Source organism: Camelus dromedarius, chromosome 12 (assembly GCF_036321535.1).
Source record: "Camelus dromedarius isolate mCamDro1 chromosome 12, mCamDro1.pat, whole genome shotgun sequence".
Classification (NCBI taxonomy): domain Eukaryota; kingdom Metazoa; phylum Chordata; class Mammalia; order Artiodactyla; family Camelidae; genus Camelus; species Camelus dromedarius.
The window spans coordinates 34,207,305-34,224,111 of record NC_087447.1 but is presented as its reverse complement, the minus strand read 5'-3'; the positions used below and the strand labels follow the sequence as shown (position 1 = coordinate 34,224,111).

General features: G+C 46.9%; 1 protein-coding gene across 9 annotated transcripts in view; it reads left to right on the top strand.

Annotated features, from left to right (window-relative positions):
* Positions 1-16,807, top strand: part of NAV2 (neuron navigator 2) — a 690,497-nt gene that overhangs the window by 460,442 nt on the left and 213,248 nt on the right. For all 9 annotated transcript variants that reach the window (XR_010383379.1, XM_064492508.1, XM_064492507.1 and 6 more), the window contains one exon: positions 8,343-8,415. Coding sequence is in view for 8 of the 9 variants with exons in the window: in XM_064492508.1 (XP_064348578.1) it covers positions 8,343-8,415 (73 nt within the window). In the remaining variant the exon portion in view is untranslated. The remainder of the gene's footprint in view (positions 1-8,342; positions 8,416-16,807) is intronic.

Below are 16,807 nucleotides of genomic sequence, written 5' to 3'. Positions count from 1 at the left end.
TATGTCACCCCATCTACTCTACGTAGTACAGTAACACTATGAGATCGTTACCAGCATTCCTATGTTACAGATGACGAATATGAGGGTTGAAGCCGTTAATAATTTTCCTAGGATCTTGTGGGTAGTTTCTAAGGAAACCAGAATCTGGTGTGAAGTTCAAAATCTGAGTTCTTTCAACAGATACTGTCCCCTAATGATTCTGATGGAATCCGAGTTCCACTGGGGAGATAGGTAACACGTGGGAGGCCAGTGGCAGGCCCTTCTGCCTTGGTGTGAATTGGTTTATCACCGTCTTTTCAAGAGAGGAACTGAGAGGCAGGCATGGCATCAGGTGATGGAGAGGAGAACCCAGAAGGAAGAATGGGAGGCAGACCAGATAAACTTGTCTAATTCTCTGTTTTGCCGGAGGCCAGCCCCAGACACAGCTTTTGGTATGTCATGGCTTGAACGCTTTTCCCCAGGGACGTTCATATCAAAAATGGCAGCACATAACAGAAACTGCTAGTTATTGGGGGCTTACTAAGTACCACACCCATAACCTCTGGTGTAATCACCACCACCACTCTGTGTGGTAGGTGTAATGCCCATTTTACAGATCAGGGCACTGAGGTAACTTGCAAAAGATCATAATTCAGTAAATGGCAGAATCAGAATAGGAACCCAGATTTGTCTGACCCCAAAGCCTGTGTTCACCGTGTCAATGTCACTCCTTGGCCCCAGTCACTCCCCTTTTAGCATTTGTGTCCAGCTCGTAACTTGAAGGCGTCCACTTGGAATAATTCTTTTGGGAGTGCTAGGAAGTTAGGGATGGTTGCTCTGAAGTTGTAGCAGGAGAACTCATGTGCAGAATGCCATCCTGAATGAGCACATACAGAGGCGTCCTTCGGGCCTTTCTGGGGGTGCTGATCCCCAGTGGCACTTCCCACCTCGTGATGACTACCATGACCAAACGCCGATCCTCTGCAGAGCTCGGTGGTAAGCATTTATTCTGGGAGCCTCCAGAGTCAGGACTGACTTCTAGAATTTAGCCACAACCCCCCTTCAAGGTCTCTCTTTGTTTCAAGGGAAAAATTGAGAAGTCAGAAAATGATAGGGAAATGGAACATTCTACGCAGTTGGAAGCAAAGTGGGAAAAGATAGTCACTGGAGGAATTTGAGATTCTTCTTTTCAAGTTTTTTCCTCCTCTAGAGAAACTTTTTTTGTGTCCATATGGACTTACCCATTTGCTGTAACAGCAGAGACTCCTATAAAATTTTTCTAAAATGGAATTCTTGACAACATCTTGGAAAGCCAGAGTTATAAATATCATACAAGATAAGGCGGGTAACATTGCCAAATTAAAGGAAGGAGCCAGGCAAGGCATTAAAGCAGCACAAGAAACAGACTGAGAGAGGGACTGAAGCCCTGCTAGCCCCTGAGTCCCACAGTCCTAAACTTTGTTTCACAGCCACCAAGGGAGCTAGACATGAGCTTCTGAAAACTCTGGTGCTTGAATGGCCAGAGCTGCGACGAGGGTATGGAGCCCCGTATACTACTGGACATAGATGGCTTTGTGCATCCGCCAAACAAGTGGTAGCTTGTGGGGCTCACAAGGGAAGATGCTTTGAATGTTTCCCTGCCTAGGAGAATTTGAAACACCACCATACATTTCCCTCTTTCTGGAGTCCCCTTCTAAAATGAAAACTACAGTGTCCGGGCCCTGCCTGCTCTGTCCTGTAGTGGTGTGCCTCTCCAGGACCGCACTGTGGTCCGTGAGCCACGTGACCGTAGGATGCTGCTGGACCCCAACACTGACAAAGGTGGAGGAAAAAGGGAAGCTGGACAGTCATGCATCAGTTCGTGGCCCCTCGGAAGGCAGAGGAAAAGAGACAGACACTGATGAGTCACGCATTTGGGAGGGTAGTTCCCCAAGTGCGTTTTGGTTTGGTTTCGTGGTTGAATTCTTTTTCTTTTTTCCTTCTATTCTATTTTTATTGTTGCAAAGGGGCAGAGGAACTTGGAGACCTGTTGGATAGGAAACAGACCTTCCTAGTACTTGTGACCACAGATGCCTCCCTGCCCTTCCCATCCCTCCCCATCTCAGTTCCCAGCCTGGATGTCACTGGAGCCCCACCTTGGAGACGCTGCTGGAGCCATCCCTGCAGCAAAATAGCCCATCCTGCAGCTTTCAGACCAGAAGGGCTTGGCCTTGCTGCCGTTGCCATGGTCATGGGGTGTCAAGGCTTCCCTAAGAGCAGGAAGGACCCTTCTCTGCTTTTCCACATCAGCTTCTGAATACGGCCCCGTGCTCTGCTCTGGCTCCATGTCCTCTCGCATTGCTCTTCTCCTTTGCACGCTGGCCTCCAGCCATTTTGACTCTCGTTTGGTTCCCAGAACATGCTAGGCTGCGTCCCAAGTGGAAGCTTTGCAGCCTTAGGTGCCCTATGATGGCTGCGTTCTTCTCTTCCCCACTCTAGGTGCCCAGCTCACTCTTACATCTCAGCTCAAATTTCTCTTCAGTCAACAAACATTCCTGAATACTTACAATTCTCCCCATACTCCTCTAGGTGCTTGGGGCTTCATCAGTGAACAGAACAGACAGGAAGCCCTGTCTCTGTGGACCAACTTGCTATCTCTTGAAGAAATTCTTACCTGACTCCCCATCCATCCCCCAGGCTAGATCAGGTCCTTTAGCACATGACAGATGCTCTCGGTGTACTATTTATTTACGCCAGTTCCCCTCCATCAGAGTGTAGGTTCTACAAGGTCAGGCATTATGTCTCTTTTATTCACGACTGTATACCAAGTGCCAACACACTGCCTGACACCCAGAAGGTGCTCAGTAAATAATGTGCGAAGAAATGGGTAAGTGAATGGATAGATGATGATTATTTTTGTTGACAAGTAGAGTATCAGGTGTGAGGATCACACACACTCCTGGAAGGAAGTTGCTTGAGCTGACAGGAGACTCGAGAAGCTGCTACACTGTGCTTTTAAAGTCCCTAGAACTTGTAGGTTCTTCCTCAGCCTTGTCTGGGGTCCAGGTCTCCCACTACCTAAGCGCTAGGTATTTCATGAATTTTTTTTTAAATGGCGGTAACCATGCCTGACTTGAATGCAGCATCTGTTTGCCTCCCCCTCCCAAATTCATCTTCTCAAGCTGGAGATCTCCAAGGGGCCTGGTGAGAAACTCCAAACTCATAAAAACTAGCACCCCATTTATGAGTGGTGTGCCCAGGGCCCCCTCTCCCCCTGTGCTGTGGTGGCGCTGGTAGAGATGGTCTTCATCTGCATTAATCATTTTCATGCACTTTGCACTCAGCCACGCTGGTATTCAGAGAAAAATGCTACCATGACAACTGCCACAACAGATGGTACTTGATCAGTCTCTAAGCTACCGAGGAGATACACAGCAGTGCATCTGAGGTTTGCATATTTTATGTTATCATGAGACCCAGCCTGGCCTTAATCATGATTGAAATGTGAAGTTTTCCATTTGCCTCCCCCCTCCCTTCTCTTTCCAGTTGTTTGCCATTTGTTTTGATTCTCCTTGCTCTCTGCCCGTCCTAGGCGGAGATGTACTTCTGAATGTGGGAGGCGTGGGCTCAACATACATGGTCCATGAAAGTTGCCCTGCAGATCTAAAATTTAGGGACTGTTGAGAAGCTATTCAACTTTGGGATGGAGATCTTGGCTGAGAGTGGGAGGAAGGCTTAATCATAGCCTTTCTGTCTCGGGGGTTCACGGACTGCACAGGGTGGAGGCCACATGTAGCCCCAGACAAAAGGAAACCCTGGGAAGTGTGTCCTTGTTTTGGTCTGTCCCCATACTCCACCCCCTTCCCCATCCTGCTCCTTTCTGCTCCCAGGGTCTCCAAGCCCTGCTGTAGTCCCATTTCTTGGCTTCCCGCCTCCACCCCAACTAACACGTCAAACTCCAGGAACTTGATCCCAGAGCTCTTGGACCCATTTCTATGACAGCAGCTACAACAATCTTCTCACCCAGTGCCTCTCAGCAACACTGGAATGTCAGACTTTGCACAGATTTTTTCAGCCAATTTTGGAAAGTAGTTTATATTGGCCGCTATGTGTTAATGAAAAACTCTGGTTGTATTTACATACTTTGCTGGTGAAGAGTCTTTTCTTTCCCTCTGCGTCCCAACTTCAACAGGATCCTCATCTCTCACAATGTGTCTGGACCCCACATGAGCTGTGAACCTCATTAAAGATGGGCGCTAGGACCTCATTGTGCTGTGATGAGTGCCAGGCTCCTGCCACTGGCCCATCCCCTCAAGGGATGTGGTGGGAGGCTGCAGTCTCAGTGGTCCAGGAAGATAGGCTGTTTACCTGTATTTACAAGAAAACCTTAAGGTGAATTGGAATCACAAGAGAGCCTGGATCAAAGAAACACTCTCCCCTTCTGATCTCATTCCAAGTGAAGCGGGAGGTTGGAATCCACATCTGACCCTGTGCTGCTTCCCAGCCCTGCACTCTTCCTGGGGTGCAGATGAAAAGGGTCTTGGCCGCCGTGTCAGGAGTGATTCTTAACCTTAGTGGAACATTATTAAAGCATGGATTTGAAACCTGAGGAATGTTTTTTGAACTCCTTCTGTGAGCAGAGAATTCACGGTGGAGGGAAAAATTCAAGGCACTTGGCGGTCTTAGGAATCGTCTTTTCAGTGATGACCCGAGTTCTTATTTTCAGGTCTCACGTTTTCTGGGAGTGCAGTCTGGCCATCTGGATAGTGTTCCGTGTTCCATCTCCTCTCTAGGAGGAAGCATTCTTGGTGCCCTTGGGCCTCCTCTCCCCACTGTTGAGGGAGATCCTAATGCTTGCCTTGTCTATATGCTCGGATTCTCCTGAAGTGGATGGGAGTGGGGTGGGGGGAGTGCTGTGTGAAATGGCTCTGTGGATCCTATAGAGAAGGATTAGGTAAATGTGGGCCCCTGGACAGGGAGGAGGACTCTGGACCACCACTGTCAAAAGAATCGAGCACAGTGCCTGCCACCGACCAGACATCTGCACAATCACGTTGATTGAATGAGTGATTAAAAGAATCACGTCACTCAGGTTTCTCACCCTTGGCACTGCTGACATTTGGGATTGGATAATTCCTTGGTTGTGAGGGAACTGTTCACTGAGTTGTAGGATGTTGAGCAGCATCCTTGGCCTCTCCCCCATCAAATGCCAGTTCCCCTCAGGGTTGTGACAAGCCAAAATGTGGCCAGACTTGGCCAGATGTCCCCTGCGGAGCAAAATTGTTGTCTTCCTTTCCCAGTGGAGGACTACTGATCTAAATTACGAAATTCATTGACAGAAAGGTAGGACTTTGGAAAATCAACAACAAGAGGAAGTATTCGAGCTAATGTATCTATAATTATCCGCCTCCTCCTGCCTTTTAATAGAATATATAACATTTATAAAGAAAGGATGAATTGAAATGCACAAGGCTAACCTTACAGGAAGAAATCACCCCAGACTTTAAATGATGCTACATACATTGAATGCTCCATAAATGTGACAAGGAAATGCACTTTATGCTCCTTGGAAGGAAGGTTCTATAGAATCACAGTGTTGTAGTAGAGCAGTGCTTTTCTAAGATATGTTGGTAGGTATCCGTTTTTTGTTTTTTGTTTTTGTTTTTTTTTAATCATCCAGCGTCACATTGCCACACTATTGCTGAGAAAACTTAACCTACCCGTGTCCGCCCAGCTCTGTGACACTTCCTGGGAGAAACATCAAGTGCACTATTTTTGATTTTGCATTAATAGATTCAGGGGTGGTCACTTTTTCTTTTTCTTGTTTTTCATGGGGGTACAATTGCCAGAGCTTCCCTTATGAGCTGTTTGCAAGACTTTACATTAAAAGAAGTGGGATAGGATTATAGGAAGAGACAAATGGTAGAAAAGGAATTTTATCATTTTACCATGATTTAAATACCTAGTGCCTTTGTGTGGGAGCCACAAGTCCTTTTGAGTGGTTTTGGTATCTTACCACTGTGTACAGTACCAGAAATGAGGACTGATATTTTCTCACTGAGAGAGATGATTTTTATTACAAACGGAAGCCAATTGCTCTGGAATACCTTCCACAGGGTCCTCCCAGCCATTCTCTTCCTTCTTTGCTCACCTCCGCCCCCGCAACCCACCTTCCAAGGTGGTAGCACCTGGTTGTCACTGTCAGTCATCCTGTGCTGGAAAGAAGAAAGGAAAGTTCAAAGCTGTCTCATTTTTTCCTCCCTCTTTGTAAGAAATGATTTTCTGCGATGGTGGCAGGCCTAACCTATAGTATCAGTATTTATTTCATGTACAGGAAATTGCATTCTGGCCCTTTTTCTAAAGATGAAAAAATGTCTCCCAGATGAGGATCCTAGAAGGTGAGCTGGGAAAGAGATGGGGACCTGAGCTAAAAAATGCAAGGTTGGAGCGACCTCAATCTCAGGGTTGAGTGGATTCTTTAAATCTGGATGCAGTTTTATTCAGGTGTCCCAGAGCTTAATTTAACATGTTTGGAAGCTGTGAAGACTGTGAAGAGCTTAATTTAACATGTTTGGAAGCAGAGGAGGAAAATGACAGACATCAGGGCACGGTGGACATGAACTTGAAGAAGACTGCCTTGGAGCAGACTCTACTCAAATTCGAGTTCTTAAGTTATCATATGTTCCAACAATGTGACTCCAGATATCTGGAGAAAACTCTAATTTAAAAAGATACATGCACCCCAGTGTTCACAGCAGTACTATTTACAGTAGCCAAGACATGGAGGCAACCTAAAAATGTCCATCGACAGATGACTGGATAAAGAAGCTGTGGTATATTTATACAATGGAATATTACTCAGCCATAAAAATGAATGGAATAATGCCTTTTGCAGCAACATGGGTGGACCTAGAGATCATCATACTAAGTGAAGTAAGTCAGACAGCGAAAGACAAGTATCATATGATATCACTTATATATGGAATCTAAAATGTGGTACAAATGAGCTTATTTGCAAAACAGAAATAGACTCAAGACAGAAAACAAACTTATGGTTACCAAAGGGTAAAAAGGGAGGAGGGATAAATTGGGAGTTTGGGATTAGCAGATACTACTATATATAAAATAGATAAACAAGGTCCTACTACATAGCACAGGAAACTACACTCAATATCTTCTAATAAACTATAACAAAAAATATGAAAAAGGGTATGTATGTATAACTGAACCACTATGCTGTACACCAGAAACTAACACAACATTGTAAATCAACTAGACTCCAACTGAAAAAAAAGTAGGGCTTTTAAAATGGAGACACTTCACCCTCTGTGGCTATGAAGGAGCCACCAGGATCTTGTTTGAGAAAGGGGAAAGAGAATGGGCACAAGTACACTGTTCAGGGCAGTCATTTATTAGTTCAAAACCAGCCCTATGGGTTCAATAGTGGTTTGAGTTCATGAACATGTGGGTAGAGCCTAGGATAGCAGGTTGGGGGTAGGGGATGGGGGTGGAGATGAGGAAAATCTCCACTGTGAAATGCAGATTGTGTGAATTTCAAAGATCCCTGTGCCAAGTCAAAAGCAATTTCTTTTATTTATGGTCACCATTGACATGAATGGAGCCCGAACATTTTCCAGTAGACCAAAAAATAATTAGCCCTGACAACTGAAGTCAAATCAGACCTTTGGGAATGACCTAATTGTTCTTTCCTGAGGGCTGGATGTGAACTTGCCTTTGGCCGTAGCATCAGCCCTGGAAAGCCTGGGAGGTCTCCCAGACCCTGGTGGGATTAGGTCCCTTTTTGCCACAGCAGACACAAAGGACAGAGAGGTTTGGTGAGTTTCCAGCTCTCCCTGGTCCTCTGCAATGCCTGCCATCCTGAGAATTTTGTGAGTTAACACTACCCAGATTCCTGCTGAAATTCCCATTCACTCATTTTATATTTGACTTCCTACCTCCTTGGTGGTGGCTGGAAATTTCTCTCAGCTGCTGGCAGGCGGATGGGTCTTCTAACCTTGTCCCCACCTCCATTTTTCTGGCAGCTGCTCAAGTTTTCAGGATAACACTGGTGACAGTCATCAACACTAGTGCTCCAATTCCAGCCCGGTTATTTTTGGCAGCGGTGAGCAAGCCAGGCTCTCAACTTTTGGCACTGTGTGGTTGGGACATTAGGTAACCCTTTCCTCTGCGAGTACAAGGGAGAGTCCTGACCTGCATCCATCCATCTATCCATCCGGTGTCTCCATGTCATCTTCCTCTTTGAGAACCTTAGCAAATGCACAGTGAACCCTCTCTCTGACATAGCCCTTTGTTCCTAATAAGAGGTGGCTCTGGAGGAGGCTGAACGTTTATTGAGTGTATATTGTTTTCTTTCCCCCCCCTAGATTGAAAACATAGATGCCTGCTTGAATTTCCTGGCAGCTAAGGGGATAAACATCCAGGGGCTGTCTGCCGAAGGTGAGTCAGAGCACGCCGTGAAGCTGCCCTTTCATCGTTAGAAATGCCCACCTGTGACTTTTTGATGATGTTTATACAGTGAAGCCAACGGGTGCGGTGGCCTCTTCTGGTCTTGTTTCTTACTGGTTTTGAGGCAGCTTGATGCTTGTCTACACTTGAGGCTGCAGACTTTTTGACAACCTAGAGAATCGCTCCAAGAGTGCCGATCCAACCGTGCCAGCCGTGTCTGCAGGACACTGAGGGAGCAGTGAAGACCGAGCTGCTTCTCTTTGAGAAGGGCTTACTCAGATAATGCTGGTTTGATTCACACGACTGGCAGTTCAGTTAATTATCAAGCCAGTCCTTATCTGTGGGAGAGGGAACACTTAACCATAGAACATATTTAAACTGTACAAGTTCCCAGGGAAAAATGCCTAATCCTTTATCTCTTACTTTTATTAGAAGAAGCAGCGCTTTTCCTCGCTCAAAAAAAAAAAAAAAGCACATGATTTATGAATGAGATGTTCCATTTTGATGTCCTGATTAGTTTTTAATTAACTCCAATTTGGTGGCTAATTAACACATTAGCGTGTGCTGGTGGTTGGCTGTTCAATTAGGTGCTGGTCTGGAGATGGCTGGTCTGAATTCTTAGCCTCCTTAGGCAACATCTCACTCTGGAAACTCACTCTCTCTCCTGTTGTAAATACAAGCAGCTGCCGTCGGCCCCGGCATCCTCCCAAACTCATTAGGCTGCACCTGCCTCCAGTTTTCCCAGAACAGGTAGAGCCGTTTGGGCTTCAGGTGACACCACCTTTCCCTAGCGTGGTTGTGTTTTGAAAAGCTGCTCGTTAGCCTCCAAGCTGGTGGTCGGCCGGGAGGCAGGGAGCAGTGCAGAAGGACACGGCCCAGTGGAGCAGGTAAGTTTGCAGATGTGATCTGTTCAGGGCCTGTTCCCTGCCTCTGCTCTGCTACGTGGTTTTCCTGGCTATGTTTCTGGATTGTCGGCTCTTCCAGTATTGGTGGGGTGGGGGCACTGTTGGCGTCTCATGGGTGTGTCATGTCTCTGAATGGGACATGTTGGGATTCCCCAGGTGGGACCTCTAATAGTCTGGGCCTCTCCCAGGTCAGGCATAGTCACACCACTTCCAGAGATCTCTGAGACAGCCATCGGATGGTCAGCCTTAATCTCAGCTCTGAGAGAAGCTTCCACGGAGAATTCCCTTGCCCTGGGGTGTGGGCCGTCCTCTATGGGGACGAATGAGATCTGGGTTGAATGGCACGTAGCCTGCACGATGCTGGAGCATGGGGATTGGTTGTGGTGTTTCCGTGGAGAGGTGGGGAGATGAATATTTCTGTTCCAAGGAGCACGGTACTTCCTCCTGGAAGAGAGTTGTTGTGCCGGTGTAGGGGGCAGGCAGTCACTTCCTAGTTCCTGGGAGGGATTGGATCTCAGGCCTGTGCCCCCCCGGCAGGGGCCTTACAAATTCATGCTTAGCAGAAAGGGCTCTAGGGGATGCAGACTTGGGAGGCCAGCTCCATCCCATGTGGCCTGGAGGTGACCCCTGGCCACCCTGCCATCTGTCTACCCTTTGTCCTGCCTTCTCTTTGTCCTGTCCCTCCCCCCACTTTGCCTCATCGTCTCTATACTTTAAGGCATAGAGAATCTACTCAGTAAATATTGTTAAATGAAAAAGTACCAACTGTGCTTCCAAGGCTTTTACCTGCATCTGCTCCAGCTCTTAAAACTGGTGTTGGAGTTTATAATAGGCTGAGTTACAGATGAAGAGGTTTTGGCTTAAAGAAGTTATGAGTGACATCCTAAGGCTGTAGTTAGTGGGCAGCAAAGCCAGGATTTGAACCCAGGTCTGTGATCTCAGAGTTCACGTTCATGGTGTCTTTGGGGACAGGTGAATAAAATCTAGGTATACCATGTACAGGTGAAAGAAAAAAAAAAAGATCTAGAACCCTTTGTTGGCTGGAACACTGTCTCAGGTGATGCTGGGCAGCCTGTGGAGGCGTATCATGCAGAGACACTCAGCCCCAGCCCTTCGTCCAGAGTGGAAGGTATTCCTTCTGAGTTTCTGAGCAGACAAGGCAGACTGTAACCAGTGTGTTGAGGAATCAGTTGCTGGGGTATAACTATGAAGTGGGTTTACCAACTGCCACCAGTGGTGCTATGTTGACTCCCATCTTTCCACCCAGGTCGAGACTCACTAATGTGTTGGCCAGTCATGTGCCAGTTATCTGAACAGTTTTATGTTACTACTTATGACCCTGTCTTGTTCTTTTTTAAACTTCAGTCTCAAACTCCAAGCTCTTTTCCCCCAGCTCCCCGAGTGCAAGTGGCTTTGGAAGGTTGAAGGGGGATGGAGGTGTGATGACTTGACTTTGTTTCCTTTCCCTCATTCCTGCACCTGGGCCTCCAGGACTGGAGCAGCATCAGAGAAAGCAGTGTTCTGCTGATGGTGAAGTTGCTATCCTCCTCTTGGGTAGTCGTCATTGCCACTGTCCCTGCACGTGAATCTCTGCCTGCTCAGGGCCTTGGTAGTCTGTTGTGAGATTGAACCAGCCTTTCCAGCTCACCCCCAGCTGGTAGCATTCACATCCCATCCTTCTGATTCAGCCCTCTCCCCTAACACCCCCCCCCCCCCACTTTTTAAATGGAGGTCCTGGGGATTGAACCTAGAACCTCACACATGCTAAGCATGCGCTGTACCACTGAGCTATACCCCACCCATCCTGGGCCCCTTTTGTCCCTACACTAAGGTGGTCCTGGTAAAGCCACAGACCTCAGGTTCATGATCCCCGAGTTACCCACCATGGAGTCAGCAGGAAGGTGTGCGCTCTGTCTTACACTTGCAGTAAACAGAACGGGCCTTCTGTCACCTGGAAGTCCCCACTATACAATCTCCTTTCAGCTCTTTTCCTCAGATTTAGGTGGCCAAGAGGCAGACCTGCCAAGTCTCTGCTAAGCAGAATTCCCAGCTGGGCATGAGAGTGCCAGTGCCACCACTTGGAGTGATTCTCCTGGAGCCTCTAGCCCCTTGACTTTAAGCTGTGCAAGGACCTCACCTTCTTGCTTTTTGGTGAGGGGAGGAAATAACCCATCTCTCTGATCATCACCCTCACCACCCTCAATGACAGTCTCTCATCTAGATCTCTCATACTGATTTTGGGCAGGGTGGGGAGGGATGATGGTGATGGTCTTTAGTAGTAAGACCAATTCTGGACCAGTGCAGTCTTACGGGAGGGTGACTGGCCCCAATGTTTATCGGTTCCTTGAACTTAAAAAGCAAGGGTACTTGGAGCCTTTTATTTTATCCTCAAATGGACTTTATTCATCATTGCAGGGTTACAGGAAAGACCTCATTTGACCTGTTAAATTATTGGAATGGAAACCATGTACTGAGAACTCACCACATGTCAGTCACTGAGATAATAAGCACTGTGCACATTTTATATCTTACTTAATTTCCACAGCAGCCTTCTGAAGCCCGTATTTGTATTACCTCATCATACAGATGAGGAAACTAAGGCCCAAAGTGATTGTTACGTGTGGCAAAAGAGAAGCCCACATGGTCAGCCCTGGCCAAGCTACTCATACCTGCTGGTTCAAAGGCCTGGTGTTTTCTCCTGCTCACCACTCTCTGCGCTTCCAACCACCTGCCTCACTACTAGAAGAGCATTAGAGTGTTTAAAGAAATAATGCTTTTGTTTTAATGCTTGTTGTTTTCCTTTTGAAGCTGATTGAGTGCCCCGAGGCTCCGCCTCTGATGAAAAAATAAATCAGCAGTTGGAAAGTCCCATAGGTACATCTCCACCCTTCTGCAGTGACTAAAGCTCAGTTTGGAACGGGAGGGTGTGTGCACCTGTCCTTGAAGCATTTCAGCAGCTCAGGCCCTGCCCTGACCTGCCTGTGAGAAAGCCACAGAGAGCCTTTGTTCCGGGGCACAGATAGCCAATGCCTGCGAGCAGGGGCTGCCGGCCAGGGGAGCCCCATGGAGGTGCTGCTGTTCTCTCCCACCCCCTCTGTGTTCCTCAAGGTTGGATTCATCTGTTTGCTCTTGGAGACTTGCCAGAGTCCCGTGAGCTTCGGCCTCTCCCTGCCCTGGGTGATTTTCAAGATCCTTCAGCCCCTCCCCAACACACACTCCACCTGTCATGACCATCTGTAAACCTGTCCCTGTGAGGAAGGATGGCCTTTACCCCTGGGAGTTTTGAGAACACCTGGGGTTTATGCTCCCTCGCCCTGAGCCCATCCTCCTGCAATGGGAAAGCGGAGGTCTGGAAGGAAAGGCATATCACATTTAGTTAAGCACACATTTGCCGGGCACATCCTATATACCATGCACGGGGCTGGGTACCAGGGTACACAGAGAGTCATGTCAGTTGTACAAAACTAGCTTTCATTCCAATTAATAAGATTGCTATTGAAGGGAGGGTATAGCTCAGTGGTAGAGCACGTGCTTAGCACGCACAAGATCCTAGGTTCGATCCCCAGTACCTATATTTAAAAAAATAATAATAATAATAAGAGAGCTGTGCTAATGGTATGTAGAGGATCCAGCAGTACCCAAAGAATGGCAACAGTCAGCGTGGCCCAGGGCAGTCAGGGGACTTCAGAGGCGGCCATGTTTCCCCTGAGTTTAGTAGGTTGAATAGGCATACATCAGGCAGAAAAGGAAGGTGAAGGGAAATTTAGGTAATGGGGCATAGGTAATATGATGGGGACAGAAGACTGGCTTTTTATCAGTCTGGCAGACTGGAGAAAGAGGCAGGAAGATGCTTTTGGAGTATATATGCTTTTGGAGTCTATATGCTTTTGGAGGAAAGTTGGTTGCTGGCTTGATGCGCTCAGGCCCGGGTTTGCTGCCCTGCTGGTCAGAGACCCAGATGCTGAGCTGTCTCCTCTTTTCATCCTGAGCCAGAAGGAAGGAGGTCTTTCTGGACCATTAGGGTAGAAACAGCAGGTGGATCATTTCTGTTTCCATCTGCCCACATCACCTGAGTTTGGAGTGTGTGGGACCTTTTCTGCCCCTCACCAGCACCCTGTAAGCTCTGCTCCCACCTCCTCGTCCACCTGCCCTAGGGGGTAGGGTCACTGCCAGGCTTGGTGAGCAGTGCACAGAAAGGCTGCGGAGTGGGGTGGTTACGTGGTGAGTGCAGGTTGTGTAGATGACCCGTCCTGGGGAGTAATGACCCGGAATCCACAGCCTCAAATCAGCCGCATGACCTCACACTGTGACTTCAGGGGACTGGAGGGGAACCTGAGACTGCAGTCTGAGTCCCTTCCTTTGTATTAGATTATTCTGATGCCTGTGCCTTAGTAGTAAACCAGGCCTGAGGTTTGTTCTAAATAATGTTGAAAGAAAATGACTGTTATCCTCCAGCCTTACCCAGCATTCCCTACAGCATCCATGCAGATTAGTACCAGCCGGTGGGAGTGGAGATCAGTCAGAGCCCAAGGAGATTAAGACTCAAAGCAATCCTGAGTTCTAGTGGAAACTGGACTATGTCCTGTGTCATTTATTCCTTAGTTTACATGTGGGGGGGGGGCCAGGAGAGAGGAGAACAGGGTTCTCGTGCTGGTTTACAGCAGCCTAGCTCATGTCTCCTTTGACAAGCCCTATCTCTCTAGGTCTACATTTTTTTCCCCTTCTCTACAAATCAAGAGGGTGAGGCTAGTTGATCAGAAACAAAATGATGCTCTTTTTTCCCAAAGCTTTGGGAAATGTCAAGAAGGAAACATTTTTGTGGGTTGGTGGATTTTGTTTTTACACGGCCCGTGGAGTCGGCTTACCAGGCCTCCTGGAACATAGACAAATGCCACTTGGAAATAGGAAACAAACACAATTCTAGCTATTTTGGAGACTGTCTCTAACCGACCACCCATGGCATAAACTTTGTGCCTGTCAACCCCAGACAGAGCATCCACCATTCTTGAGTCCTGTGTTCTGAAAAGAAAATGTAACAGTCCAAACATCCGCCAACTGGTAGGTAGATAAACAAAATGGGTTCTCTCCATATAATGGGATAATGCTCAGCAATATAAGGAAACAAACTCTTCAGTGCTCGCACATGGATGAACCTTGAAAACATGCTCAGCACTAGACGCCAGATGCAAAAGACTACATGCCACATGATTCCATTTGTAGGAAATGCCCAGAATAGGCAGACCTACAGGAGCAGTGGATTCGAGGTTGCCTGGGATGGGTTCGAGAACTGATCGCAGATGAGCACTTTTCAGGGTGATGGAAATATTCTAAAACTGGAATTTACTAAACTTACTAAAAATTATTGTACACGTGACTTTATAATGTACATTATACCTCAGTAAAGCTTGTTTGTTTCTAAAGGCTCACCATTGGATTTTTCTCTAAAATGGGATTATTCATGATTGCTTTTCCTCTGGAAGCCTGTGACTGGGGCACAGAGGAGATGTGTGGGAAGGAGGGGCAACTTCTTAGGCTTCTTGTAGGTGAAGGGCCCTGGGCTGAGTTCTGAGGAGGCTGCAGGTACAATGACCATATTTTCTGAACCAAAAAGGGAAGTACAGAGTTGGGAGTGCCCCGGGTGCCTTGGACTTACTTTCTCATTTAATCCTCTGTTAATTCTCGTACCAGCCCCATGGGAAAGGTGCAGCACACATGTGCCCAGCGTAAAGAAGAAACTGAGGCTCAGAGTGGTTGAATCTTGCAAAAACTTTGAAGTCTGTAAAGGATGGACTATGAAGATTCAAATCCAGGTCTTTTTGGCTCTGACAGTCAGTGATCTTTCTAATAAGAATGCTTCCTCCTAAGAAAGAGTGTATTTATGGGAGCACTGGGCTCTTTCACAAATAAAAAGATGTTTCAGGGAATAATAGAACAGACAGTTATGAACAATAAATGACTTAATACCCATAGCAGACAGCGAATGTGGCATAGTGCCAGTTCTGTTCACCTGCTCGGCGTGGCGCTGCTGGGTTATGAGGATGTTAACGTGGATGTGCCTGCTTTCTGCAGGGGACAACCCCTGAGTCCTTGGATCTGCTCAATTGTTCGTTCCTTCCTTCTTTGTTTTTTCTCGTGTGGTTTTTTGTTTTTAATGTATTATGGAATGTCTAGAAGAAGAGTAAAGAATATTTACGTGCCCACGAGCTAGCTTAATAAATAAAACATCTGGTGTGCTTTTATTTATTTTTTTAAATTAAAAAAAATTTTTTATTGAGGTGTAGTCAGTTTACAATGTTGTGTCAGTTTCTGGAGTACAGCACAATGCCTCAGTCATACATGAACATACACATATTCATTTTCATTGTCTTTTTCACAGTAAGCTACTACAAGATATTGAATATACTGAGGTGTGCTTTTAAATTCACGACACATGATGGGTATGCAGGTAAGCTGAGTTACATCGCGTGGGGAGACTTGGCTTTGAGCTGGAAAAACCTAGATTCAAATCCCAGCTCTGGCATTTATTACCATGGAGAAGTAGTCACAAATGTTTCTGAGCCTTTGTTTCCCCTGCAGTAAAAGATGATAATACTCATTTCCAGGCGGTAGGGACTGAATAAGATCATGTGTGTAAAAAGTTTAACTCAATACATACTAACAAGTAGTAGCTCTTGTTATTCTAAACTGGATAATCTGCTGGTAATTATAAAAGGAACAAAAATCTTACGTAGATCTCATCTATCGTGGTTATAGTTCTTTTTTCACCCTTCAAGGAATTCAGTTTTGAGGGGAAGTTGTTTCCCCAGGTTCCCTTGTAATGGGGCAGGACCCTGGGCGGCCCTCCCGGGACACACCCCTCCCCCTATCCTGTGCTGCACTCCTCTCTGAAGTACCTAGATTACAGCCACCCAGAATGGCTGCCCTCATACTAAAGCACATTCTGGTGTCAGGGAGGAAAGAAGGCAGCCCCTGAAAGTTCACAGAGGTTTATCAGGAGCTCTGTTCCTTGGAGTCTTGCAATAAAACTCCCTGCTACCCCTCCCCAGATCAGGCTTACAGTCTTGAGGCATTAGCCTGCTGTGACCCCCTTTGCCTGGCAAAGAAACAAAGCTGTTCTTTCTGCTTCACCCAGAATTCTGCCTCCGGATTTCAATTTGGTGTTGGGGCACAGAGGCCAGGATTCGATAACACCTTAACAGGTCCTCACCTGCCTGTCAGCTCTTGATTTTTCCCTGCCTCCCGTCACTGTCCAGATGAGTGACTGGGGTCGTGTCACTTAATCCTCCATCTTCCCATGAGTCAAATGCCCTTTTTAAAGAAAACTGGAGGGGGCGGGGAGGGTGTAGCTCAGTGGTATAGCACATGCTTAGCAAACGAGCTCCTGGGTTCAACCCCCATTACCTCCATTAAAAAAAAATTCAATCCTCGGTACCTCCATTTAAAAAAAAAAATCACCCTCCCCAAAAAAATTAAGGAGA